The sequence below is a fragment of the Fonsecaea pedrosoi genome, assembly GCF_000835455.1.
Source record: "Fonsecaea pedrosoi CBS 271.37 unplaced genomic scaffold supercont1.4, whole genome shotgun sequence".
Classification (NCBI taxonomy): Eukaryota; Fungi; Ascomycota; class Eurotiomycetes; order Chaetothyriales; family Herpotrichiellaceae; genus Fonsecaea; species Fonsecaea pedrosoi.
In genome coordinates, this window is record NW_013550612.1 from 3,115,893 (window position 1) to 3,142,215 (window position 26,323).

The 26,323-nt window shown below is 53.1% G+C and overlaps 8 protein-coding genes across 8 annotated transcripts; 1 reads left to right on the top strand and 7 right to left on the bottom strand.

Moving 5' to 3' along the window:
• Nucleotides 1–228: 228 nt before the first annotated feature.
• Z517_06925 (uncharacterized protein) lies at nucleotides 229–3,774 on the bottom strand (the record flags this gene model as incomplete). Its single annotated transcript, XM_013428664.1, has 1 exon — nucleotides 229–3,774. One exon carries the CDS (start codon nucleotides 3,772–3,774, stop codon nucleotides 229–231), a length of 3,546 nt encoding a protein of 1,181 aa, XP_013284118.1.
• A 452-nt stretch (nucleotides 3,775–4,226) lies between these two features.
• Z517_06926 (uncharacterized protein) lies at nucleotides 4,227–5,899 on the top strand (the record flags this gene model as incomplete). The annotated part of the gene is made up of 3 exons (XM_013428665.1): nucleotides 4,227–4,316; nucleotides 4,372–4,860; nucleotides 4,910–5,899. 3 exons carry the CDS (start codon nucleotides 4,227–4,229, stop codon nucleotides 5,897–5,899), a joined length of 1,569 nt encoding a protein of 522 aa, XP_013284119.1.
• Nucleotides 5,900–7,001: 1,102 nt separating this feature from the next.
• Nucleotides 7,002–9,539, bottom strand: Z517_06927 (uncharacterized protein; the record flags this gene model as incomplete). The annotated part of the gene is made up of 1 exon (XM_013428666.1): nucleotides 7,002–9,539. The coding sequence occupies one exon, from the start codon at nucleotides 9,537–9,539 to the stop codon at nucleotides 7,002–7,004; it is 2,538 nt and encodes an 845-aa protein (XP_013284120.1).
• A 2,787-nt stretch (nucleotides 9,540–12,326) lies between these two features.
• On the bottom strand, nucleotides 12,327–14,738 carry Z517_06928 (uncharacterized protein; the record flags this gene model as incomplete). Its single annotated transcript, XM_013428667.1, has 6 exons — nucleotides 12,327–12,866; nucleotides 12,912–13,825; nucleotides 13,911–14,320; nucleotides 14,386–14,441; nucleotides 14,497–14,608; nucleotides 14,665–14,738. The coding sequence occupies 6 exons, from the start codon at nucleotides 14,736–14,738 to the stop codon at nucleotides 12,327–12,329; spliced, it is 2,106 nt and encodes a 701-aa protein (XP_013284121.1).
• Nucleotides 14,739–15,203: 465 nt separating this feature from the next.
• On the bottom strand, nucleotides 15,204–16,499 carry Z517_06929 (uncharacterized protein; the record flags this gene model as incomplete). The annotated part of the gene is made up of 2 exons (XM_013428668.1): nucleotides 15,204–15,621; nucleotides 15,673–16,499. The coding sequence occupies 2 exons, from the start codon at nucleotides 16,497–16,499 to the stop codon at nucleotides 15,204–15,206; spliced, it is 1,245 nt and encodes a 414-aa protein (XP_013284122.1).
• A 2,397-nt stretch (nucleotides 16,500–18,896) lies between these two features.
• On the bottom strand, nucleotides 18,897–20,401 carry Z517_06930 (uncharacterized protein; the record flags this gene model as incomplete). Its single annotated transcript, XM_013428669.1, has 3 exons — nucleotides 18,897–19,167; nucleotides 19,287–19,527; nucleotides 19,594–20,401. The coding sequence occupies 3 exons, from the start codon at nucleotides 20,399–20,401 to the stop codon at nucleotides 18,897–18,899; spliced, it is 1,320 nt and encodes a 439-aa protein (XP_013284123.1).
• A 926-nt stretch (nucleotides 20,402–21,327) lies between these two features.
• On the bottom strand, nucleotides 21,328–24,768 carry Z517_06931 (uncharacterized protein; the record flags this gene model as incomplete). Its single annotated transcript, XM_013428670.1, has 3 exons — nucleotides 21,328–21,637; nucleotides 21,699–21,755; nucleotides 21,809–24,768. 3 exons carry the CDS (start codon nucleotides 24,766–24,768, stop codon nucleotides 21,328–21,330), a joined length of 3,327 nt encoding a protein of 1,108 aa, XP_013284124.1.
• A 480-nt stretch (nucleotides 24,769–25,248) lies between these two features.
• Nucleotides 25,249–26,232, bottom strand: Z517_06932 (uncharacterized protein; the record flags this gene model as incomplete). Its single annotated transcript, XM_013428671.1, has 4 exons — nucleotides 25,249–25,508; nucleotides 25,559–25,884; nucleotides 25,940–26,038; nucleotides 26,093–26,232. 4 exons carry the CDS (start codon nucleotides 26,230–26,232, stop codon nucleotides 25,249–25,251), a joined length of 825 nt encoding a protein of 274 aa, XP_013284125.1.
• Nucleotides 26,233–26,323: the final 91 nt, after the last annotated feature.

The window sequence follows — 26,323 nt, forward strand, 5'->3', positions numbered from 1 at the left end:
CAATGGGGATGTTTCTGGTGTCGGGATGACCAAAGAGAGCGAACAAAAAAGGAAGATGCGGATGGGCAGGACGAGTTTGACTGCGAAAGTCGCAAAGGAACGCACCTACTGTGTAATTGTCTCTCCCACATTCTCTCACTCTCTGCTTTCTTCTGCTGCTTCTTCATCTACAGCGTGAGGCAAGCGCATGTCAATGTGATGGTACCACTTCACCGGTGGGAATTTGCTTTAGTATTCAAACACCACCGCAGGCAGGCCTCTGTCCACAACAGCTTTCTGCACGTCTCTTTTCAGAACAGCCAACGCTTTCTCCCACGACCCGCGCGTCTCGTCCCTACCAAAGTTCTCATACTCTATCACTAACCCAAACCAATTGACCACAGCGACAGCCTTCGCCATGTCCCGCTCAACAGAGACGACCTTGCTCAGATATTCACAGAGCGCCGTCACATCCTCCATGTCAGGTTCTTCGCCATCCATGGAGAGCTCTCGAACCCAAGCCGAGATGGCGTCCCGCAACTCCGGCAGGGAACTCAGCCTTTGGGAAGTGAACGTTGGCTTATCTGGTCTGTTGGCCAATTGGATCTTCTGTTGCCCTCGTGCCGTAGCTTCTGCTTGAGTAGTGGTACTCTTAGTCTTTTTCCTGTGCACGTCGAAGTTCAGGCCAGATCTGGCTTTCATTCGATTTCTCTTTTGTTCTGCCAGGATTTCCAGGCGAATGTCTTCGGGCAGCTCGTTCAGAAAAGACTCGGATATTTCTTCAGCCATGTGGGAATGTGGCTGTGGTTGGTGCACATTCATCTTGGGCATGGACACGAAATTGGACTGGGTGAGGGTCGACGAGGACTCGCCACCGCGCTTCGAAGTAGCCTTGCCGAACATTGAAGTCGTCTTCGGTTTTTTGGTTGGCGTCACAACTAGCTTCTTCCCTTGACCCGATGTCCTGAGTTTGTGAGGGGATTGAGGTAGCACACTTTGCTGCGCTGGTAACTTTTCTCTTTTATCCTGATGTCTGTACTGGGCTAGCACTTCATCCCTGACGTCTGGTGGGAGTGCTGCAAGAGCTTCGGGATCAAGTTGACTCTGACTCGGTAATGCAGCTTCATTGTCACTAACGAATGGTGAGACTGAGCGCGACAGAGGCTCATTCGAAGGTGACATTGCACGAGTCGAAGTGCTCATAATGTCCAAGATGCTCTTTTGCTTCGGCGCAAGTTTGTTCCTGATATCCGCTGGTAGTTCTGCCAGTACGGTGGAATCAATTTGAGAGGGCAGCATGAATTGTGTGCCGCTGATATTCAGTGGCTTCTGAGCAGAGCTCTCTTCGCCTGTCATGAAAATAGTATCAGTAGCACCAGGAATGACTTGGCCCGGTTTCGGCTTCTCGGGAGTTGACACTTCTTCGATAGGATCAATCGCCTCTTTAGACGTTGGCGTCTGCTTGGGTAGAGGACTCTGCCTGTTCTGGTCTGTCAGTCTGGGGGGTGTCGAAGTCTGTGTGCCAGGTTTCTTGAACTGCAGCCTACGCTGGCTACCATCCATAAAGCCGCCTGTGCTGGTGGTGGACGGCTTCAGCGGCTCCAGTTTCTGCATTTGAACACCCAAGCCTCGTAGCTCTCCAGGTGGGAAGCCATAACCACGTAGAATGGAGATTGCTTCCCTTCCCAGGATATTTGCGTCGTTCGTGGCAACTCCAAGAACAACGCTCTTGTTGAAAGTGTCACACTTGCCATGACCCAGATTCTTGGGAGGATCCAGACCAGCATCCGCAGCTTTGCGCATGATCTTCATGGTCAATTGACGGCCTTTGACCAGTTGCTCCAGAAGCCGCCGCGACAGTTCCTCACAGAGACTCTGAACAAACTCTTCTGCTTGTTGTTGATTGACGAAGCGGATTCCCCAGTTGATCTCGGCCGACACTGACTTCCGGACAACCTGGTCACCGACTTCCTGTTTGTCGATGCCTCGGGAGTAGTCCCATATCTTCTCGCCAGTTTTGGGACCCAAGGTGGTGATGAGTTTCTCTTTGGTGCAGGCTCTAATATCCTTGACGAACTTGATCCCGATTTCTTCCAGTTTGTTCCCAATACTCCATGCAACGCCGGGCAGATCCGTCACTGTCAGATCGCCTAGAAAATCCAGGACCTCTTCTGGCTTAATCAGGTGTTGTCCAGCCGGTTTGGCCTTGCGTAGGGCGACTTTGGCGAGCAGGATATTACCGCCTATACCAACTGAGACGTCGCAGCCTGTCTTTTCTTTCACAGACGCCCGTAACTCCTGTGCGAGACGCTGTGCAGCTTCTTGCTCACGGTATATTGAACCCTCCGAAAGACCCCTTCCATCTGACCCGCCGATCTTGAGACATTGCTCACTGACGTCCAGCAAAGCCTCATCTATACTTATACTCTGAACCACACCATCAACCTCCAGGATAGCATCGTAAAAGTGACGGCTGGCCTCTTCGTAGGCCTTGAAGTCATATGGTAGAATTTTGAGATCAGGGCACAGCCCCAACGCAGATTTCATCCACATACCGTTCTTGATGCCGTATTTCCTAGCGGGATAGTTGCAACTCGCAATCTCGGACCCCGGTCCGCTACCATGTGCAATCACCACAGGTTTGTCAAGCAAGTGAGGATGTTTACGCAAGGATACAGCAGCGAAGAAGCTGTCGAAATCGACATGTAGGATGTATCTCCTTGCACCTGGTGCTCTTCTGAGTCTGCTTTTCTGGGAGGAAAGCTTCTCTTGGGTGCGGGCCTGCAGCTGTGCTTTTAGTTCTGCCTTCCAGGTGGATAGGTGATGCAACCTGGATTCGCGGTAGTATTGGTTGATGAAGTCAGGGTTCGCAGTACTCGATTTGGCCATATGAGGATTGGAGAGGAGAACAGCATTGTGCTCTTCCGCCGTCAACTGGCGCTTTTCGGGCTTTGGAAGGTCGCCTAGTAGAGTGTTTGCTGGTTGAACCAGCTCAGGAGACTTTTGTTGGAGATAAGCGATGTCGTTTGTGGAAACCTCAGCGCCACCGTCGAGATGGAATGCTGCCGCAATTCCAGGTGGTATGGCAACATTGCCATTCGTCTCCTGTTCATGTCCGCGGATGGGAGTTGCGGAATCGACTTCCTTGTCAGAGATGGGGTCATTTGTCTGCTGAACTTGGGTATTATATTCATTGATTCCAGTAGGATGCTGTTCTCCTGTGGAAAATTGAAAAGGGCTCGAACTTCTCTCGGTTTGATCCTTGTATCTGCTCTGTTGAGTATTGACCTGGCTGGTGATCTGACCACTCTCGAAACTCAACACCTTCTGGGTGACCCCTTCATCCACCAACCGATAGCCATCCCACGGTAACAGTCTCCCTGCCTGCACACTATCGACCACCCAGGCTGGCTTGACGATGCGGTATCGCGCGAACTCGACCGTTTTCTTGGGAGTCAGATGGCTTGCAATAACGTGAGTGACGGCAGTCTTGCCATCGAGGTATTGAAGGAAACCGCCGCCATGAGAAACGATGAGGGTGTGTAGGTCGCGTAGCGAAGGCTGGGTGTAGCCATTAACATGGACGACAACGCCGCGGAAGATGGGTGGCTTGTCAGAGGAATTGGCACGTATTTCGACATCTAGATTCTGTAGCTTGATCTTTTTCCTTCGCATATAGTCGGCAAAACCGCCAAACTTGGAGGCTTCATATTCCTCGCCTTGCTCGTCGCTGAAGGTGTGGCCTTCGATGCGCTTTCGCACCAGCGTCGAGTTCTTTTCTAGTCGGGAGCCCATGGTGGGCTAGGAGGTGTCATGATCGCCAAACGACCTGTCTAGGTATCGCGACCATCCCGTGAATGTATGACCATAACATGAATGTGGACGGAGACACAGAGAGAGGTGAGTGGCGCGTGGAGCGAAGCAACGCGACAGGCGCAGGCAGACCCAACGCCGCTTTCACGCCCCCCCCCACTAGTGCCCAGTTCTTTGCCCAGTTCTTATCGATAAGCAAAATTTAAAAGCTTGGCTGGGACTCGTTTCTGAGGCAGCGAAACTCCAAAGGCTCTCCAATTATTGTAAAGCTCTTTTTTTACTTTTTTTGTCTCTCTTCTTTTGCGCCTCACTTGAGTCTCACAAGATCGAACTCGGTCTTCAGTACTCTCTTTTTGGGACTATCCTATCCTGAAATCAATCTGACCTCATCGGTTCTTTGTTTTTGCCAGTCCTGCAGAAAGTGCACTGCCAACATGTCGGGCATTCAACCTGTGGCGCTCTACGCCATGAAAGTCCCTCCGGGCGACATCATGGTCCCTGCCGTTCCCGAGTTTGCTGCCATGGTATGTTTTATCACTGTCCAAATAGCAGGATGGGTGTACTAATTGGCTTGCGCAGTTTCGTTTGACCATGGCCGCCATTGATCCCAGTGCTGAACCTGAACTGGACGATCCCGATGACAAGCGCCCTCCCCGAGCCACTCTCAAACTTATTCGCGTTCCGGACAGCATGCTTGACGATGATGACGATGATGAAGACGATGAGGATTACCTTGCTGGTCTTGACGATGATGAGGACGAAGACAGCGAAGAAGACGACGAGGATGACGAAGAAGTGAATGGCGGGCCGAGCGAGAAAAAGTCCAAAGCTGATGGGGCAGGCGAGGATGAAGATGAGGACGAAGATATGGAAGGATCAGATGACGACGAAGTCACCGCGGAGGATTTGGCAGCCATCGCGAAACTAACCAAGCTCATGAAGAGCGCTAAAGCGAAAGGGAAAGCCAAAGCTCTGGACGGAGAGGACGATGCGGACGATGAAGAAGATGAAGATGACGAGGCCCTTGAGATGGACGAGGTTGTTGTCTGCACCCTCGATCCCGAAAAGGTAAGTCTCCGCCATTGAGGTGTGAGACATGGTCTAACGTCGACGACAGAACTGCCAACAAACTCTTGACTTTGTCGTCGGTGAAGGCGAGAAGATCTTTTTCAAGGTCTCTGGTGCATACACGGTCAATCTCACTGGCAACTACGTGATTCCTCAAGACGACGGCTCGGCGTCCCTCTACGATGAAGACGATGAGGATGACGAGGAAGACTATGACTTGTCCCCAGACGAGGACGAGCTAGATGCCCTCGAGGATGTCGACGAAGATTCCGACGCTCTCGATGATCTCGAAGACCCTCGCATCACCGAAATCGATAAAGATGAAGAGATTGAGACCATCAAGGTCAACAAGCAGGCTGCGAAAGGCAAGAACAAACGTCCTGCCGAAGATGACGGAGACGATGAGGAAGAGGACAACCTTGATGACATCGTTGCCAAGTCACTGAAGAAGGAGGAAGCCAAGGCAGCAGGATCCGAGAAACTCAGCAAAGCGGAGAAGAAGCGTCTCAAGAAACTCAAGAAGAACGATGGTGAAGCTGTCGCAGTCGATGCCTCCGCCGAAGGCAAGAAGGAAGCCGCGCAGGCCAATGGCAGCTCTGAGAAGAAAGTCCAGTTCGCCAAGAATCTGGAGCAAGGACCGACTCCATCTGCGACGCCCGCCAAGTCTGACAGTAAGGACAAGTCAGGCACCGGCTCTGGCACATTGGGGGTGAAGGAGGTTCAAGGTGTCACCATCGATGATCGCAAGCTTGGTAGTGGCCCTGCCGCGAAGAAAGGGGCACGTCTGGAGATGCGCTACATTGGCAAGCTCGACAACGGCAAGGTCTTTGACAGCAACAAGTCTGGCAAGCCGTTCAGCTTCAAGCTGGGCGCCGGCGAAGTGATCAAGGGCTGGGACATTGGTCTCCAGGGAATTCAGGTTGGCGGAGAACGAAGACTGATCATCCCGGCGAACTTGGCATATGGAAACAAGGCCTTGCCGGGCATCCCCAAAAACAGCAAGCTGACATTTGACATCAAGTGCCTGGCTGTGAAATGAGGGCTGCCGTTGATGAAGCTTGAGCATACGAAGCATTGAATGGATGGATAGCGAGCAGGCGACCACAACACTTTACAAGCATTGTGTGAGCTGAGTATCTCAAAAAGTCGTGTTTTGGTGAGTGAGGTTTACGGAATCACAATCATACCAGGCGTTTCTTGGAGGAGGGATTCCGCAGGATCTGGATCTAGATCAGGACCGAAAGGACCCGAGCGAGAGAGGATCCAGTTTTCAAGCAAAAGATGACGAGCTCGTCGTGGCAACACGCGCGTGTGGCTTGGAAGTTATCTCTGGCTCTGTAGTTGTACATCAGGCTACAACATAATAACACATGTGATAGAAAAAGGCGTTGCTAGTCAGTCAGTCGGTCGGTCGGTCGGTCGGTCGGTCGGTCAGTTTCAATATCGATCAAATAGAAAAAGTTTTGTCATAGAGTGTGATACTTCCTCCACAGATACAAGAAAAGGTCAAGTAGATTAAGAAAGGGGAGTGTGGATGGATGGTACTGTAAGGAACATGTATGTATTTCTTGTCCCTCGTTTTACTTCATTTCACTTCGTCTCATCTCATCTCATTTTCATCCCAGCTAATATCGTTCGTTCCTCGCATATAATATAAAACCCAACTGGCTCGTTCTCGCTGCAATCTACGTATAAACCAGGAGATATGAATGGTGAGATGTGTGGTGTGGTGTGAAAGTATCAAATCATGGCAGTCCCCTTTCCCTCACAGGAAAGAAGGGAGATAAGTAGGTATATGGGGGGAAAAAAACAAAAACAAAAAAGAAGTCATTCAATGCAGTCAATCTGGTTCTGGTTCCCCTTTTGCGCCCTTTTTTTTTGGTTTCAAAAGCCCAAAAACTAATAAAGTCAAAGACTCAAAGGTCAAGCAAGACACGTCGTTGGTGTCTGACCACAGAAGACACAAGGGATGAATGGTAAGTAGAGGAGAAGGGAAGGGAGGGAGAGAGGTGGCGGAGGGATCAACAAAGTCTCTTCCTCTCCTTTAATATCATCCAGCCTTGCTTGTCCAGCTCTTCTTCTCCCTCTCCCTGCCCTTCTGGTCAAACAGACTCCTCCATCTTTTCTTTCCTTTTTTTTTCTCACCCGCGCAATCGACTCATCTGCGGATCAAACAGCGGCTCCGGCGTGACGGTGGCCCGGATCTTCTTGCCAAAGTACTCGATCTCGACGGCGGCGCCCTCGCCCACGTTGCCGGGAAGCCAGGCATACGCGATGGGTTTGCCGACGGTGTAGCCGAAGGCGGCGCTGGTGATGTATCCGACGGGACGGCCGTCGTGGAAGACGGGTTCCTTGCCCAGCACGACGGAGCGGCCGTCGTCGACGGTGAGGCAGCGGAGGCGTTTTTTTCGGACCGCGGCCACCTCTGTCTTTTCTCCCTCCTCGTTCTTGGGAGGGGCACGGCCCTCGAGCGCCGTCTGGCCCACAAACCCCTGCTTGCCGGCCTTAACGGCAAACTCGACGCCGGCCTCCCAGGGGTCGTGCTCCGTGGTCATGTCGGTGCCCCACGAGCGGTAGCCCTTCTCGAGGCGCAGGGCGTTGAAGGCCGTGCGGCCCGCGGCGACGACCCCCTGCGCCTGGCCAGCCTGCCACAGGGCGTCCCACAGCCGCTGGCCGTTGTCGGCGCTGGCGTAGATCTCCCACCCCAGCTCGCCGACGTACGACAGCCGCATGGCCACGACGGGGATGCCCGCGACGCTGGCCCGCTTGACCCGGAAGTACCGCAGGCCCTTATTGCTGAAGTCGTCGGGGCTGACGGCGCTGATGACCTCGCGCGCCCGCGGGCCCCAGAGTCCCACGCAGCACGTCCCGCCCGTGATCTCGCGCACGTGCGCCCACCGGCTGGGATCCTGCTGCGACTGCCGCCGCGCCTCGCGCGAGAAGTAGATCAGGTCGACGCGCCCGTTGACCCCGACCTGGAACAGCTCGTCGGCGAGCCGCGCCACCGTGATGTCGCTGCGGATCCCGCCCGCGCTGTCGAGGACGAGCGTGTACGTGACGGCGCCGGGTTTCTTGCCCACGTCCCCTGTCGTGAGCCGCTGGAGGAGGTCGACCGCACCAGGACCCACCACCTCCAGCCGCCGCAGCGGCGTCATGTCGTACATTGCCACGGCGGTGCGCGTCTTCCACGCCTCGACGGCCGCGATGGGCGAGTAGTACCGCGCGGACCAGGGGTCGCGCTCCACGGGCTTCCACTCGGGCGGGAGCTGGTCGATCAGCTTCGCGTTGGACTCGAACCAGAACGGCCGCTCCCACGCCCCGGCCTCGAGGAAGTACGCGCCCAGCTCGCGCTGCCTGGCGTAGAACGGACTGACGCGCAGGTTTCGCGGCGACTCGCGCGGCTGCAGCGGGTGGAGGATGTCGTAGACCTCGACGAAGTTTTGTTGCGATGTCTCCTCGACGTACGCCCGCGTAAGCTGCACCTCTTCGAATCGACCCAGATCGCACTCGGCCAGGTCGACCGTGGACCGTCCTGTCGTCAGGATCTCGGCCACCGCGCGCGCCACCCCGGCAGAGTGCGTCACCCAGACCGCCTCGGCGACATAGAACCCGTCCAGCGTGGGCGACTGGCCGACCAAGGGCCCACCGTCTGGCGTGAAGGAGAAGATGCCGTTGAAGCCGTCGTCGATCTCGCTCTCCTTTAGCGCCGGGAGGAGTTCCCGCGACAGGTCCCAAGCGGGCTTAAAGTCTTCGGTCGTAAACTCCATGCGGGACGGCATGTTCTTCTCATCGACGCCCTTGGAAGCGAGGGGTAAAGACGCTGCCACGACGGGCATGGGCCGGTGCGCGTACGAGCCAATCCCAAACTGCTCGCCGTGTTCACGGTAGTAGAGGTCCTGGTCCTGGTAGCGTAGGATGGGGAGACTGGCTCCGTTGGGCTGGGTATTTCGGCCTGCCTGCGCGGGCACGGGCGTCGTCTTTGCGTACTGATGCGCCAGGGGCAGCAGCGGGATTGACAGGCCGACCATAGCGCCCACCTCGACGCCCCAGAAGCCTGCGCACGAGACGACAATGTCGGCCGGTATGACTCCCTCGGGCGTGATCACCCCGGTGACGCGGTCGTTGCTCTGCTCGATCCCCGTCACCTGCGTGGAGCCCAGGTACCGCACGCCGGCCTTGCGAGTGCGGTCGATGAGGAGCTGGACCGCGCGCGCCGCCAGGGCCAGCCCGTCGGTCGGAATGAACAGGCCACCGAGCACGAGGTCCTTGTTCAGCAGGGGATACCGCTCGAGACACTCGTCTTTGCTGAGGAGGCGGGTGTCGACCCCCCAGGACGAGGCCCAGCCGTGTTTGCGCTTGAGCTCTTCGACACGTGCGGGCGTCGTGGCGATCTCCAACCCGCCCACCTGGTTGAAGCAGCTCTGCCCGTCCTCCTGGAGCGAGAGCAGCTTTTCCACCGTGTACCGAGCAAACTGGGTCATTGTTTTGGAGGGGTTCGTCTGGAACACCAGGCCAGGAGCGTGAGACGTCGAGCCGCCGGGCATGTCGAGCGGGCCCTGCTCGATGACGGTGATGTCAGTCCAGCCGCGCGAGACGAGCTCGTCGGCGAGGTTTGTGCCCACGATGCCGGCGCCGATGATGGCGACGCGAGGCACGGGCGCCACGGTGATGGACCCCATGGTGAGAGGCCTAGATATCGTCTCGTTCTTCTGATGGGGATAATGACAATCTATTTCTTTTCTTCGCTCTTTCTTACCTCTCCCTCTCTCACTCAGTCACTCAAGTCATAGAACAAACATACATACAAAACACCCCAGAGGGGGTTCTTATTAGAGTAAAGAGAGCCGAAGGAACCCTTTGTACTTACAAGCCAGTCACTCCGTCAAGTGTCCTTTCCTATTCTGGCAATTCAATACCACACCCCGGCTTCAGTGACGATCACCTGATCGGCGCCCGGCCGTTTCTCCCCCGGATACCGGACTCCGGATCTTGGATCGTATTGATCGTGATAGCCTTATCAGTGGAAATCTTACGTGTTGTTCGCCTCGAGGAAGCGCTAGGGGGGACTACTCCGCGTACCGGATGGGTGTTATCGCAAGCGACTTGTCTCAGCTATTCTGGTGTTCATCAGAAGGGCGTTCGTCTCCGCGGTGATAATAATATTGACTGAGGTTGAGGCTTCCGGATATGGCTAGCCTTGGGGATGCGGTTTGGGGGTCAACTGCCGAGAGTGTCTCCGTTTCGCATCTGGACCAAGAGGGTGAATGTATATATGTGTAGATTGACAATGTTCCAGTGATGGAATGCAAGCCTCAAAAGGTCGCCGTGGATACAAATACCCAGGTGTATACTGTAGCAGAATCCCGTTGCTGTAAACCAACCTCGTTTCCAATCCTGTATTGACGGTGGTGAAAGAACGACTGCGCGGGCATATTTTGTACTCAGTAATGCTGGCAAGAATTACTTTCCGCCAATGGATGAAGAAGTATAGTGCAGACAAGACAGCTTATAAGAATAGGACAGAACAGAAGGGAGACGACGACGATCTATTTATTGTATACAGCGAGGCTGGAACGATCGGTATATAGCCTTGTATTCCTCTGGACACCCGCGCTGGATATGATGAAGTGGTGTCATGTGGAGGTACATGCCAGGTCTGTTCCACGACTGACTGAGTGAGGGAGCGAGGGAGGGAGGAAGGGTCGGCTCGTCCTGCAGTGATGCAGAAGTGCAGAGGTGGGTGGACTCGAATCGTGGATCAATCAAGAACCCGCGGTGGCCTGTGTCGACGGACGCCGTCAAAGTAGCCTCCCTACCGGGGAACGTAGCGACCTAACTCACGAGGATGGTGCAGACAAGGGTATATCATACATAATATAGGGCATATCATACCAGATCCCAGGAGGTAGGTCCTTGCATGGAACCGAGTGGAATGGAATGGAGTATATAGCAACGCCAGCAATGAATTCCCCTCTATATCTCTTTCAGAAGCAGTCACATCACACAAGAGAATATAAACCCAGTATCGGGAAAAAGCTGTATAGAGCTGTCTGTATAGATCCGACTGTGAGAGGCGGTTCATCGTCCATCACGGAGTATGCATGAAGGTCCCCCGACCAATAACAAAATCCAGCGTATAAATACAAAATCTCTTTCCGTCTTTCGTCAGCAATACGTCAAAATATTCGTCTGACATCTGAGATACCTAGAACCAACCAAGAGAGAGTGTGTGTGTGCGTGGGTGTGTCTGATATCGCGGGGGACGTCGCTTGGACGAGGTAGGGGAGGAGATAAGATACGAGTCAACTCTCCTAATCGGGAATACCTCCGAAGTAATTATTCCCCCCTCTCCAATTATCTTATTGGTATTGGTTGTCGATCCGTCGGTTGTTCTTGTTCTGTCGTTTTAGTCTCCTGGTTTGTCGTGCTTGTGTGCTTGACTCGAAACTCAATCAAATGCTCTTGCTCTACCTAGTACATAACTGGGAGGGTGTTTTTGGAGCGCGGCATACGGAGCCGAACAAGCCGCCCTTATTTCTTTCTTTCTAGTCCAACTTGGGTCTTGTTATCCTCCCTCCTGCACGCTATTTGTGTGTTGAGCGTCAAGACTGTGAAGAAAAGGGAGGTCTCCAGATCCTTAGGGAACCCCGGATGGAGTAGACACCTCCGCGAGTGGTGGTGGTGCGTGAGACGGTCGCAGACCCTTACCGAATAAGATACATACCAAAGGGTAGATATGTACCACGGCCCGAATCCCGGATTGAGCGGGAGTACAAATTTGTCTGGTGATTGCTTCAAGGTTGCTTCCCCCCTTGCTTCCTTCCCCCTTTTTGACTATTTTCTGTTCTTTGCTCGGCATCCATCCCAGCCACTCGCTCGCTCGCTCGCTGGCTTCTTTGACCACAACCCCTCAAGGAGAGACACACGTGTTGGTTGCATGCGCCGTCCATGTCGACGGGCCATTGTCCGTTGGGGTGTCATGAGGTCCTTTGGCCCACTTGACCTTGCTCGACGCATTCACTGCGGCCAGCCCAGACATGGTGTCGTTTGCAAACATGTCTTTCTCGTTCGTTCCTATTTCGACCATTTCGATTGATAATACCAAAGGCCGCACTAGTCTTCTTTCCACAAGAAAAGGAGTCTATCCAACGCAGACGGTCGAATCAGGATATTTGAATTTGTCAAAACAAACAATAACAACTCAATCACCCAATAAGCTCCTAGGTCAGGTCATTTGCGCCCCGTGGAACTCCTAGCTCGCAGCCCGCTTGCAACGCAACGCAAATAGCGCAGAGTTTCAACATCGACAGGGAAAAAAAAACATGACAGCAGCAGTGTGACCGTGTCGCCTTCTGCCACGCTATGGGTTAGTCCCCGGGAGATCAGGCAGATGGGAACAGTAAAACACCGGAGAAGCATACCTTGTGCTCTAGAACCAGTCTTTCCAAGAGTGACGAGACGCCGCGCTAAAAGTGATTGAACATGACATTACCGATGTTTTCGACCTCCCACCATGCCGCAGCTCGAGCGTCGCCCATGGTGGACTGTGAGTCGTGGTAGCCCATATCCCCCATGCCCACGAATTGCGAAGGGTCTGCCCAGAGCCAGGGAGTAGTGTTCAACGTGAGGCTGTCGGCCTGCTCAACGGATATCTCATTGCAGACATTTTTCTGTGTAGACTCTGGTGCGGAAGAAACAGGGGCTCGGTATGACAATATCGGGGCGTCTTGTCCTCCATCGGCCGTGTTTACGCTGATTTCCGGCGAGGTGGCCACGATGATCTCCAGGGTCGAGCTCTCATCCGGGTATTTTTGTGGCATTGCCGGCGAGAGCGAGGCATCGAGCAAACCGGCCGTCGGTGTTTCATGGGAGTCTGCCATGCAGTTGAACTGGAGGATATCCCACATCAAGGGTACACTCAGGTAGATTTTGGAGGGCATCCAATCCTCAACATCCATGGTCTCAGACCCGGCCGCAATCCGCGTCATCTTGTCCAGATTAGTGTCCTAGAATCTGTTAGTCCCGTCGTTAGGTGCCTTGTAAGGACATACCAAGGCTTTACAGGCCGGTGAAAAGGGCACAAAGCTCTTCAGAAACCTCCTGCACTTTGCAAAGTCCGTGTTTGATTTGTGTTTCAGTCTGGAATCGGCCGCACAACAGTAATAGAGGTGCACCGTCGCCGCAATCGCAGCCACATGGCCAAAGAATGGATCGACCAGCGGCATTTGCTTATCCAGGACCATGTCAATCATGCGCACAATCCAGGTCGAGTGTAACAAGGCCAGTTCGGAAGATCGCCTCCAAAATGTATTGGGGATTGCCAGGTTCGGATTGTGTTGTGCGCCGATAATGTACAGGAACGGGTGATTCAGGACCGTGGGGATTGCGTGGTAGTTGAACTGCTCCCTCAACCACGGCGCCCAATAGTCTCGGTTGATTTTCAGCTCTTCCACTTTGCGCTCGTAGAACTTGACCGAGTCGTAGCGGTGGCAAATGGGTATCCTGTTCTCGGTTTCCATGAAATCAGACAGCACCATGGCGTACATCGAGTCGTGTCGCCAGGGTTCTTTCCAGATGTTGTGAGCGCAGTTGGACACGTATTTTCTTACCCGGCTCCAGACCCATCCCAGCTGGACGCTTGTGTTCCAGATCCCCGGCTCGGTAGGTGTTGAACATCCCAGATCATCTCGGGGCAGAGGCGGGGCCTTTTGATCAACCTCCCTGTCTGGCCCCTGACCTCTGCCACTTGAAGAATAGGATGGTCGCCATGTTTCTGTGGGTACGCTCAAAAGGCCATGTTGTCGGCCGAACGACTGCTCGAGTAACTGGAGACTCCAGAACAGCCGTTTCTTGCGCTCCGTGGTCGCGTCCTCTACTGTGTATATGGACTCGAGGTCCAGTGTGGCCGAGCGACAGAGTTGAAATGCAAGACCGACGTGAAATTGGCCCAGCGACATGTTTCCATCTGTCAAAGTGTCAGCAAGAGTGTTCGACAACTCAATCAGAGATGTGCATGCCTATGAAAAAGGAGTACGAAAGTAGACACAAACTCTCAATGGTCGTGAGGTCCACGGTACCGTTGGCGATACGAAGCATGATCAAACTCCGTGCGTTTTTGCCGTAGCGCTGCATCTGGTCACATTTGGGAGGAAAGCGTGAAGTCAGAGCCAGGATACTGCAAGCGAGTTCTTCCGGGAGCGAGCTGTGATCCCCAATGTCTTCTCTCCCAAAGCACCAGATGGGTTGCTTGTGGCAGTACTTGAAGTACAGGTCGAGCCCAACAGCAATATCGGATGGCCGTGGCCGTGGATTTGCGTTGTCGGTGTCGAATTCGAGGGTTGAAGAAGGATGGCTGGTGGGATAACTGGGTTCGCGTGCTGGAGGAGTTACTGAGTACGACTTTTCCGAGTAGTCGACGGTGTCTTCGAGTGTCTGTTCTTGACGTGCGGCATGATTCGGCCTAGATCACCTTGTCAGAAGGGTTGGGGGATGAGCATGACTTGACTGCGGGTTGATTGTTCATACAAGCCACCACTCAACAAGAGATCTAGTTTCTCTTCCAGATGTGCCAATCTCTCCTCCTAAAAACGAGGTGTCAGTCAATCAACCCGTCGACAAGGGATTCGTGTAATGTACCGATCGGCCGTTTCGTGCCGTCCTGAGCACCGGGGCATAAGAGCATGGCTGCTTCAGGCGGACGCAGCTAGAGCATGCGGGTTTCTCCCCTGGACAGCGTGTCTTCTTCCGCCTACAACACGATTGGCACACGAGATATCAAACAATCCCTCGGTAGAAATGACAGACCTGCAGGTGAGGCACGCATGGTGTGATCGTCTTCTTCCGTCAAACTTGGCCGTCGACTCGTCCATCGGGCTCATGTTGGACCACCTCGACCAGGAAGACCCAGACGGGACCTTACAGGTCTGGGAGAGAGGCAACTGATGAGGGATGCATGGATATGAGGGATGATTCCATGGTGTAGCAGGAGAAAAGGAGACAATAAGCCTTATCTTCTGTTGACGTTGACGTAGCGGACATGATCGTTAAGGTTAATTAATTACGAACCCGCGGCACCAACTGGGATTTTCCTGACACTAAATAACTCGCCACCTCGCCACGGGACCCCGCGCATCATCTTCTACTTGATAAATCGATTGGCCCGGGGAGGCTGCGAGGGATTCATCTACGGAGATGCTGCTGGGATCATACCCGGCCAATCACTTGATCAACACTTGGACGTCAGGACATCAAATACTCGTTAAATGCGCAATTCTAATACACGACCGACGCTAGACTAGAAAAGATGCTATTAATCCGCAACATCCAGCATGACACCATCATCGTTACACAGCAATGGGCTCCTTGTTGATCCGGCAACAATCCACTGCAGAACAGAAAGCAACGTCCTTCTGGCTGGTCACATCAGCCTTTGGTAGAGTCTGTCGTGCTGGCCAGATCTCTTCATGCGCCTCCGTCTCTCGCTTGTGGTGGGCTTGCACCAGGTCACGCACTGACTTCTGGAAGAACAGCGGGCCCTTCTCCATCCGGGGATGCAACTCGCCATTGACAAACACTCCCGCATTGAGATTCTTCTGGGTGTTGACGCAGAGGTACTTGTCCTCTGACATGATTCTCTTATAAATTTGGTTGACCAGTTCAAAGTCCTCATCACTAGAGTTTTTGTTCCTGTAGACTTCATATCTCATGGTGGACTTGACGGGGCCGCTGGGGACGAATCTCTGGATGAAGAAAAAGTGCGGCCTGGGAAAAGAGTCAGTGCGACGTCAAGTGGCTCGGGAGTGATGGACTTACGAAACATTCAAGGATGCATTGGGGAAAAAGTAGGTGGCCGCCACCCGAAGACCCCGAGCAATCTGCTCCGGCGTAGGGTTGCCAAAGTGTTGAATGTGACCGCCCTTTGTCGCGACCCCATAAGAGCTGAGGTCCGCAATGGTCGGGATATCAGGATGGGTGGTCTTGCAGTGATAGCACTCATTGTAGTTGTCGGCCAGGATTTTCCAGTTATATTCACCTTCCATCTCCCAGCTGTGATCAAATTGGTACTCGTCAAAGTTGTAGTGTTCGAATCTGGCTTGCTTGTCGACACCTTCAAAGTCGTCGTTCCAGGCGATTTCTGGCTTCGCACCGCCATCCAAGTTGACCCAGATAAACCCGTTGTGGTCAATGTGGGTATGGATAGGCAGGAGCCCGTTCTGAGATTTATCGAACCCTGGTAGGTCTTGATACTCTGGTGCTTTGGCTAGCTTGCCATTGAGGCCGTATGACCAGCCATGGTACTTGCAAGCAAAGATATTGTTGTGACCCTTTTCCTCGGTCACGATGGGGAAAGCACGGTGGCGACAGACATTGTGGAAACCATTGATGTTCCCGTCGCGGTCTTGACAGAGAATGAACTGGAAACCAGCCACATCATATCGGAGCCAGTCGCCTGGGTTGGCCAGTCTCAGTTTGTGGGTGATGAGGAGCCATTTTCTAGAGAAAATTGCTCGTCTTTCCAATTCATACATTTCCTGAGAGGTGTACCATGAGGCCGGCAAAGCCCTGACGGGGGTCTTGTCGTCGTCCACTGGTGACGACCGCCCCAGGCCCAAGTAGTTTTTCAAGAACGATTGTGCCATGGTTTTGCAAGGACTAGAAGACTTAGAGAACTGGGCAACGATGAGGAATGAAGGACCAAGTTGGATATGATAATGGGGAAGCTTAAATCCAGATATGCTCCCTCCCTCTAGACGCCCCTCTGATATCCTTATCGGAGACGGTGGCCGCCTTCGTCTCAACCACCTCCGTTAGACTGCTCAGGAATTCGAAACCAAAAGGGGTCAAGGCGGAATGCCGGTCATATGATCGGGGCATCGGGCCCGGCATAAGATATCAAACAGGAAGGGCAACCGCTGGCGGCAGCGGCGGAGAATTATTGGCAGATAAAGAACATGTGCCCATCGGAAGGGCCAGAACCTTCAGACGACCTTATCGATGCTCCTGACAACACATGCCGAAACTTGTCGACGCGTGCAACAGTGTGATCGGTCCCGGGTTCCTGACCTCCATGACTCACCGTGAGATCATTGGTTTCGTCACGAACCAGCTGATGTTCTAACCATGGTGGGTTCTGGAATCCTGACAATGGCACCCAATCTCGATGATATGCCGTGTTCTAGCCCAGGCACAGCAAGGGTCCACGATATGAAAGGAGATGATGATGACTGAGGCTCGGAGGGTGCGGGAGCTGGGCACCAACACCGCGTCCGTAGTTTGTGCCTCGTACAGTAAGCTTTAACTCTCATAAGAGTGTAGCCGTTTGATAAGCGCCGTCTCTTTGTTGAGCATGGCGGTGATGAAACCAGACTACTTGGGGTGTGCTTTGCTCCGATTGGAACGGGAAGTCAATTGGAGGACGATGAACAGAATATTAATGGAATTGAGTTTATTGAGTTGTTGGATTGTGTCTGACTTTATAACCCAAGAAAACGACTTTGTGTCATTTCAAATGCTTGGCATTTCGGTACTCACGTGATGTCATGTGATTGAATCTGTTCATCCTCGTGACCCCCTTAGCCATGCCCGTGAGGCTCTCTCACTCCTTTCTTGCTCGCTGAAGATGGAAGATGCACCACTCACGACAGAGCTTCACATGTCTTTAGTGAGTTTCGCGAGGCTGTGGAAAGGGGGCACCTTATATATGTAATTGCCAGAGAATGTCATCCATGACCCCCGACTACTCTCCCACTTTTCAACTGAAGGACTCAACGTGCTTTGGCTTGGTGAGCTTCAGATAGTCTCTCTTTCCATTTAGGACCGTCCTGGATTGGAGGTCGTGCCACTGTCGAAAACAGATGTAAGGAGTATACCACACATCCCGGAAGCGACAGGTGAAGAGCCAGACCCTCCTCCACCCCGTCCACGACACGCACCTTCCATCTTTACCCGGCACCACCGTCCCAGCATGATGCTCTATCCAATTCAGCCCAGATGATCCCGCACGCTCTGGCTCATCATGTCCCGGCACAGACGAGTAAGCTGCTCACAAACAACCATAGCCGAGCACCCCGGAGGAGCGGCGTCCAGCGCCGCAGTGGAGACCGGGATCCTACTTTCTACAAGGAGGGTCTTAGTTTATTTGCGGACAGGACACCTAGTCATTGTGTAGATGCAATGCTCCGCTGCAGAGGACGCGTAGTTGTGGTCGTACAGTTAGTTGTACGGGTAGGTAAGCATGACTTGCCTGACGGAGGGGCGACCGGGAAGGGTGTCCTCGTCTGATTCCATGTAAGATACGTACGATACCTTACGGAATTTCTGTTTATAATAGTTAGATTTCGTGGGTCGGTACATGAGAGGATATACTTGCATGTAGAATCCCAGGTGACCCCACCGCCGCGTCCAGTGATGGATGGGTACTGTTCGCTCTGGTAGAGTCTAGATCTATCGACCCAGCAATGACTCGAACTCTGTAGTAACTCCATCCGTTCTCAATCCGGTGTATAGGTAGGCAAGAAGTCACCTCGACGGTTAAAGTAGGTCGAAATATACTTGCAGATGATGGATTCTGTCTATCCGGAGAACCTTCTGTGAGAGGCAACCTGTTTGACAGTGTGAAGCCTTGCGCAATCTATACTCGTGGAACCGTTATTGGTAGGGGTTCGATATTGACCCTTGAGATTGTCGACACATTTTATTCGGCAGATGTAATACGTTTCCAATTCCTCGATGAGAACGGGCCTCGTGAAAGTACCCTGGCTGGTGACTTGCTCGCTATATACAATCCAACCTGTCCTTCACGAGATCACTCGATGACTCCAATACATCTCGACGGCAGCAAACGATCATGGAATGACAAAGGGCAACGACAAAAAAGCTCATCCATGCATGCATTCATAAATACGCACTTTTTTGTTCTTAAATTCGCGGTCTCGTCGACGACATCCAACACCACCCGATTTCTATTACCATACTCCCGAAAGACGCTCGCTCGTCCCCAAAGCCACTCGGAATGGCTTTCGTGTAGATCTGGGAGCTTACAGCTTCGAAGTCCTGACCGGGTCCAGGAAATCCCTCATCTCCCACCGCGGGTAGTCCGGATTGAGGGACGGGTCCGGCCGCTCGCGGTCCCAGGCCCATTTCTCGACCAGCTCCGGCGACAGGGATCCCTCGAGCATCTCGACGACGTACTTGCCCAGCACGGGGAAGAACTTGTAGCCGTGGAAGGAGCCGCAGGTGGCGAGGTACAGGCCCCTCGCCGCCGGGTGTGGCGAGATGATGAAGTCGGAGCTCGTGGTGAAGGCGTCCCTGCGTATTCCCACCCGAGGTTAGTTTGCCCAAATCTCAAGTCCATTTCTCAGTTGCTGTGTCGGGACTAGGTAGATACATAGGGAGGGGGCCAATTGGAGCGACGACGATGAACGTACCAGCAGATACGATGCTTCTCCAGCGTCCAGTTGGCGCCGTTCTTGCCGTAAAACACCTTGTTCGCGTAATCGATGTCTTCCTTTAGCTTTCGGGACACGTTCCACTGAGCGTAGTCTGGTTGTGCGGGCGGTGCAGAAATCTGGCGCCCGGGAAGCACTTCGTGGGTGTTTTTGAAGATGGTCTGTCCCCACCACTTGATTTCTCTGTCCGGGGTTGGCGGGAGACTACCGATAAATGGACCTTGTTGTGGCAGATTTAGTTAGTTGGATGGCTCAGAAAGGGGGTAGATAAGTGGTGGCCCGTTACCGATCTGTGCAGTGTACCCTTGGACTCCCACGGGCATGTCTGCAAACCTCTTATAGGACTGGTCATCGAGTTTCGTCATCCCCGTGGTGATGCCGCCGGCGACAATCCTGCCTTCGGTGCGAAGATCCTTGAGGCCGGTGTCTGCCGCGCTCAGTTCCAGCAGCTTCGGCGTATATGCGCCTGTGCAAATGATAACGTGCGAGGCTGTCAGGGTCTGTCCTCTTGCCGTCTTGACACCACGACAACGGCCTCCATTGTCCAGCTGCAAGCTCGTCACTTCGGCTGTTACATACTTCACGCCGAGTTCGATAGCTTTGCGGGTGACAGCTCGCAAGGCATCTCCTGCAGCAGCCCAGCCACTGGTCTTGTTTACCAGCACCTCCTGGACGCCGTTGTAGTCAGCGTCCTCGAACAAGCCCCCGTACAGTTTCCGGGCCTCGTCAACGGACACAGCTCGAAGATCGGCGGCCCGGCCGAGTTTCTTGTAGTTGTCGATAACTTCCTGTGCGTAGTTGCTGCGACACGTCCAGAAGATGCCCGTCTTGTGGAAATACGGCTGCCACAGCGGGTCCGTCTCGAAGATGTCTTGTGCCTCGAGAGCCAGTCGACAGTAGACTATGTCGTCGTAGTCGGCGCGCACCACCTTGTTCCAGTCCCACGAGGCAGCTACCCGGCTCTCTGCATCATAGGCGTCCCGGTCAACCAGCGTCACCGATGCTCCAGGGTACTTCTTGATCAGGTGATAGGCAGTGGATACTCCGAACACGCCAGCCCCGACGATGAGGTACGACTGCTTGCCGGACGTCATTTTGAACGTATGAACACTTTGTGCGATCTTCTTACTTCCAGCACCAAGGACTGTCTACACTTCTGGGGCGGTCGAGTTTATGAGAAGAATGGTTTTGTGGGATACTAAAGAGGCAAAACAAATGGTTATTATGCCCGTTTACAGAAAAGCTTGTTGTTCCCTGGCGGTCAAAAGGCGCGCCGATAGTATCGACATGTGGTGTGCCGATAAAACTCCGTCACGAGATCGGTGGGAGATGCCGCACGGCCGGCCACGTGACAAGGCGGTGTTCTCCTGAGGATGGGAGGAACGGAGAAGGGGAGTTTCTAGTAAGGACATGAGACGAGATAACGAATGACACGGACTTCTCGTCGAGGCTTGGATCTTGTGTCATATTGGTACATGCCAGACACTGTTGTGCAGGCGGTGGTGACATTTGCAAAGTCCCAATGCTTCGTCAAAGACCACATCAGCTGATACGGGATACCCACACTCTGCGATAGATGATGGGATCTATATAGATGCAATCATGTTCCATGTCCTGCGCCTTGCCGACACCGCTGACTGTGTCGCACACATGTTGATGATGGTTATGTGCCGCGACGGTATTCTCGTTCCGTGGGGAATGCCGGTTTCAACTCTCTTACCAGCAGAGAAGAATCAAAGGTCTCCTCAAGACATCGTGGGCGGTGCTCCCATAAACGCAGCGTTGTTGAAGCCATCTTCCTGCTTGACGGTGCCGTTGAGCAGAGGGCATAGTCTTGATAGTCAAACAATGTCAGTAATCGAACAATGGCCAGGGAAAGAGAGAATGAAATGTCCTTGGACCGGAATAGCGTCAAATGAGACACGGCGGGTGCCATTCCCATGTTAAAACCATTGTGAAGAGCCACCATTCTCAGACCAAAGAGAGCAAGAGAACGAGAAAGTTGACCTTCTCAATGTCATCAACCTGAGAAACCCGGCGCACTCATCCACAGCGATCCAACCTTGCGATCAATGGGGAGATTGCAATTTTTACACTTAGCATTCGTGACTGACTTTTTGTTGGTCTTGATGTGGCCCACCTGACCACAGTTGGCACACTTTCGCTGCGTAGGTTGTGTGTTGCGTCCGCCGCCGCCGCCGCCGCCTTCTCCGTCCGGAGACATGGCGGTGCCACCGGGAGAAGTAGCGGCTTGAAGGGCTTCTTTGTTTTTGCTGCGCTTTTGCCGGCGGGCTTTGTTCTTCTCTAGTTGTGCGAGTGCCTCTTCGAGTCTGCGTGTAATTGTTAGCAATACTAAGGTTCGAGCGTGCATGACAGGAACGGTATGCTGACCGTCTCTTCCGCCTTGCATCCTGCTCCGGGTCACCGGTAGGTTCGAGTTCACTGAGGCTATACGCACGTAAGCAAGAGACAGGGAAACCAATGTGTGGGTTCCCACAAACCTTGTGCTTTGCATCTCTTCCGCTTCCTTGATCTTCATATATCGCTTAATCACTGCTGGGTCAGTTTCAAAGTGCTCTTGCTCCATGATTTCGCCGTCTTTGGTCTTGATTCGGCGCACAATCCGTAGGGCTTTCTGGGTCTGACTGCCGACACTGCGTCTACTGAATGAGGTGGCCGTCTCGTCATCCCGACGCCTGGAGATCGAGGGTGTCTGCGTTCCGGACATTGGCGTCGCTCGGATATTCGACCGGCTTTCTGGGTATTTATCTTCCTGTGCGTCCACGTCCCCATCCATATCTAAATCGGAAGGTTCAATTTTCGACCCGAGACTAGCTTTTTGCTTGTCCCAAATCCCACGAATGGATTCTTCGTAGGATTTCTGCTGCCGAGCAACGTTGTAGCTGTGACCACCGAGTTCTTTTTTCAAAGCAATGGCGTCCATGGCAGAACCACCGATCGGCCGGAATCCACCTTTCATGCTTGTCTTGATGAATGAGAATGCTTCACCGCGGCCGGACGGATCACCCTCACCGTACAACTTGAGCATAGCTTTCCCTTGAGCGGCTTGCAGGAAATTCTTTGTGGTTCTCCATGGCGCGAGTTGCTGCTCGATACTATCGGCCTCATTCTCTTTGGTGTCGTCTTCCTCGTCATTATCCGCATACCCGGAGTCCTGAAGATACTGGGCACCGACTTGCATTGACTCCAAAAGACAAATGTCTTCCGGTCGGATCAGTTTTTGAATTTGTTCTTCGCTTGGGACCTGATCACCCGGCCGCATTTCCCACTCCTTGAATTCTTTGTTGAAAATCATGAACTCTTTCATCTTCTGTCGGTTCTGCATGTCCGTCGTCCCAGGGAAATGCCTCGTGACATCCTCGACATGAATGCGCTTGGTTCTCTTCTTGCGAGCGATACGGTATGATATGGCTTTTAAACGATTCTTGGCCGCGGTGGTGACCATACGCGAATGTGTTCCGGGGACGGTGACTGAAGGAAGCTCCTGTCCAACCACGAAAACGTTTTCGAGGTTCCTCAAGTAGTGGCTTTGCCCGTGCACCCCCGTGGTCTCGCGAATTACCAAGAAATCGTGGGATTTGGCATCTTGGTTGAAGATCGGAGCTCTGTACATAGAGTTGTAGAGGGCTGTCATGGTCTCGCCCGGGTCGATTTGACCAAAGATGTAGAAAGGAGATTTATCCTCTGGCAGCAATAGCGACGTCTCGCCGATCTCATATTTGGGCCGGAAGTTGTCTTCATTGCTCTTCTTGCGGTAATAGTTGATGATTTTGTTACCCATGCCAGTCTGAGAAAGCATTAAAGGATGCTCCTCGGAGTATTCGAGGAGAACAATCGAAGAATTATCGGCCATAGAAATCTCTTTCGTAGTGGGATAGAGCTCCAAAGCGGGTCGATGCTTTTGGTGTTTTCTCTTGACCTTTGCAGGTTGTCGAAAAACAATAGGGTGTCTGAAGTGCATTCGTTTCCTGTGGAAGTTGCGCAACTCTTGGAGAGACAACTGAACTTGGTAGTATGGGTATTGCAAACGAACAGCAGGCAGTGAGTGCTCGATCGTTAGATTGGTGAGCTGGCCTCGAACTTTGTGCCTATGATTCTGCTTGAGCAGGTCGTATTCGGCGTCATTGGATGTTTTGAAGCGATGTTGAAGGTGATCCTTAAGGGTTTTCACGGCAGGTCGCTTCTCACCAGGACGGACCTTTGCTCTGAGAGCCTCCGGATCAACCTCTTCGACAAGTAGATCGGGGTCGTTCAAGTCCAATACAACCTTTGTGGCGAGTCTTGAAGTGATCTTTTCGGGGTCATCAAAGGATGGTACGTCGAGCTCACGAATCCTGACAAGATCTTGAGGATCCAACCCAAGGCGGCGCTTCTTACGGGGTTTCTCCTGATCAAAATCATCATCAAAACCGAACATCTCTTCGTCGCTGTCGACAACTCGAGGATTGATCTCAACAAACTCCTCGTCTGAAGGTGCCAGATGCGAGAGTGTATCGAATTCCGTGCACATGAATTCCAAATCACGCATCGTCAAGCCGCCAGGGAGGGGCTCGTCCAGGTCTGATTCTTCTGAAGACTCTACAGCCTCCACAGAAGCTACAGTTTCTCGAATCTTCACGAAATCTGCATCAACCTCTGGGGCGTTGATTGGAGCCGCTGAATTGAAGGCCACTCTTTGGTCTTGCTCGATTTCCAAGTGGACTTTGGTTGGGCGGACTTGCTTGGGAGGCTTCAGCGGCGCTTTCCCCTGCCATTTGTGCGGTCGGGGCGGGAAAAGTTCATTGAAAAATGGTGCCTCGTTACGCTTGAATTTGGGGAATTCGACCTTCAGCCATTCTTCGATGTTTTCCTGCTCCGTCTTTGGAATGTAGCCTTTACCCGACTGTGCGAAAAGCGCCAACTGTATACGATACTCTGCATCTTCAACCTCGTCCAATTCGGGTTCGAGCATAGACAAGTCCTGGGTTGCTTCATCGCCATGCTCCGAGGCAAGATCAGACTCTTGGTCGGCTTCTCTCGCAGGCTTCTCGTCAGGCTTCAAAGGAGTAGCGGGAGGCGGCGGAGTGGTAGAGGGACCGAAGAGATCGTCATCATCGAGACCTTCTAAAGCGTTCTCCTCAATCCCTGGCAGCATGTCGGTCGTAATTTCGACCTGTACCGGCTCTTCCTCAGGTAACAAATCATCGTCGCCGATATCTTCGTAGTCAACCGCGTCATCTGCCTTTTCACCCTGTTCCAGCTCTCTTTCATTCAACTCATCCAAATTGAAGCCCTCACCGCCACCCTCGTTCAACAGCGCACTGAGTTCATCATTTGTATCTGCCGGCATGTTGAAACTCTGGTCAAAGGGGGTATTGGCCGTCGAGTCCGCCATCTCGCCGTCGACATCGTCGAAGAGACCGTCGAGGTCATTGGCCTGCTGGTAGACATCGGTGGCCATTGTGTAGGATTACAAGACGAAGTGATGTCTGGGTGAAACCGCGCGGACCCCGCAGGAGTGTTTCCCTCGCGACCAAAGTCTCGCATCGCTTTAGGTAACGGAGGGTCTCATGATAGCGCGTCAGATAGTGAGGTGGAAGTCGTATAGATGCCACGACCCAATGTCACGTTGGGTAGGAGGTGTTGTGAGATTGATGGAAATACGCAAGTCCGAGACAAGTTCTGGATTTGGAGAAAAGGCGCCTACGAAGAAAGCGAGCAATCGGACCGCGTGACTTGGGTTTAGCGTGACTTGGCGGCAGCCTGACGCGCTTAAGGCAGCCTTGTGAAGCCTTGCCACACACGCGATAGAACACCTACTTTGTCACTCGAGAGATGAAGGCCGCAGGTAGAGCAGCAATATGAGAAATTCAATACTTCAGGGTATCATAGCGGTAATTCATGCGGGGCGACATTATGCAACAGGTCGTGCCAACTCGTATCACAAGTCTCCCAGTTTCAGCAGCCCCCAATCCCCCAGGTATGCACACAGGGCGCGGCTGCTGCCCTTGGTGCAGTAATGCACAATCTGAGTCTTCTTATCCTCACCTACTACTTTCGCAATTTGCCTCAGGTCACTAGTTCTCGGTAGATACAACACCACGTTGGGCGTCAGCGTCTTGAGGGACTCGTAGAGATGGCTGAAAGAGTATGGTTGCATCGCTTCGATATCGAAGACTTCAGCTTCTCGGTATCCAGGACCTGCACCAAATGTAAGCGGCGGACTAATCGACTGATGTTTGCGTACATACCTCCCCAGGGGGGACTGGCGAAAATGACACCATAACTGCTGGCAATCGCCTTCAATGCTTCCACAGTATTCCCCGTTTTAGATTCACCCAAGCCTAGAACCTCGAAACAATCTCCCTGGAACCAGGTGATCCGATCAGCAACACCGTAGATCTCGGCATTGTGTTTGGCACAGGCTAGGGTAGCGGCGTCTTTCTCAATCGCATACACTCGTTTCCATTTGCCGGAAAGTGCGAATGCGATTGTGTTGCCGCCCACGCCACACATGATGTCGAAGATGATCGACTTGCCCGGTGGTGCGGCCTCTGCTATGTGTTGTGCAATTGTGCTAATCGAAGTCAGACAAACCTCATATAGAGGAGAAGAGGGGGCGAGGAACCTACTTTGCAACCGACTCGTGGGTGACTTCATACCATGAATCATCAGTCATCCAGATACCGTCGTCATATTTTGAGAAGATCGAGTAGCCCTGATGCCAGTATCTGTAAAAGTGAGGCAGGTTAGTCTCGGTCGAGAATGGGTGTTGCGATTCATACTTTTGGATGTCCCATGGAACTTCCTCGATATTCTGGTAATGATGAACGCCTTCGGGCAAAGGCGTTGCAGGCGGCCGCTTCTTGTAAGGATTGTCATTGTCAGTTTCAGCGCGCTCGGTGTTCTTGCGTTTCCTTCCCATCCTAACGTCTAGAAGTCTGTTTGGTACTTAGGCAGATATTGTTGGCGAGAATCGAATCAGCGGAGTTGATTTGGAGATGGGGACGGAGCGG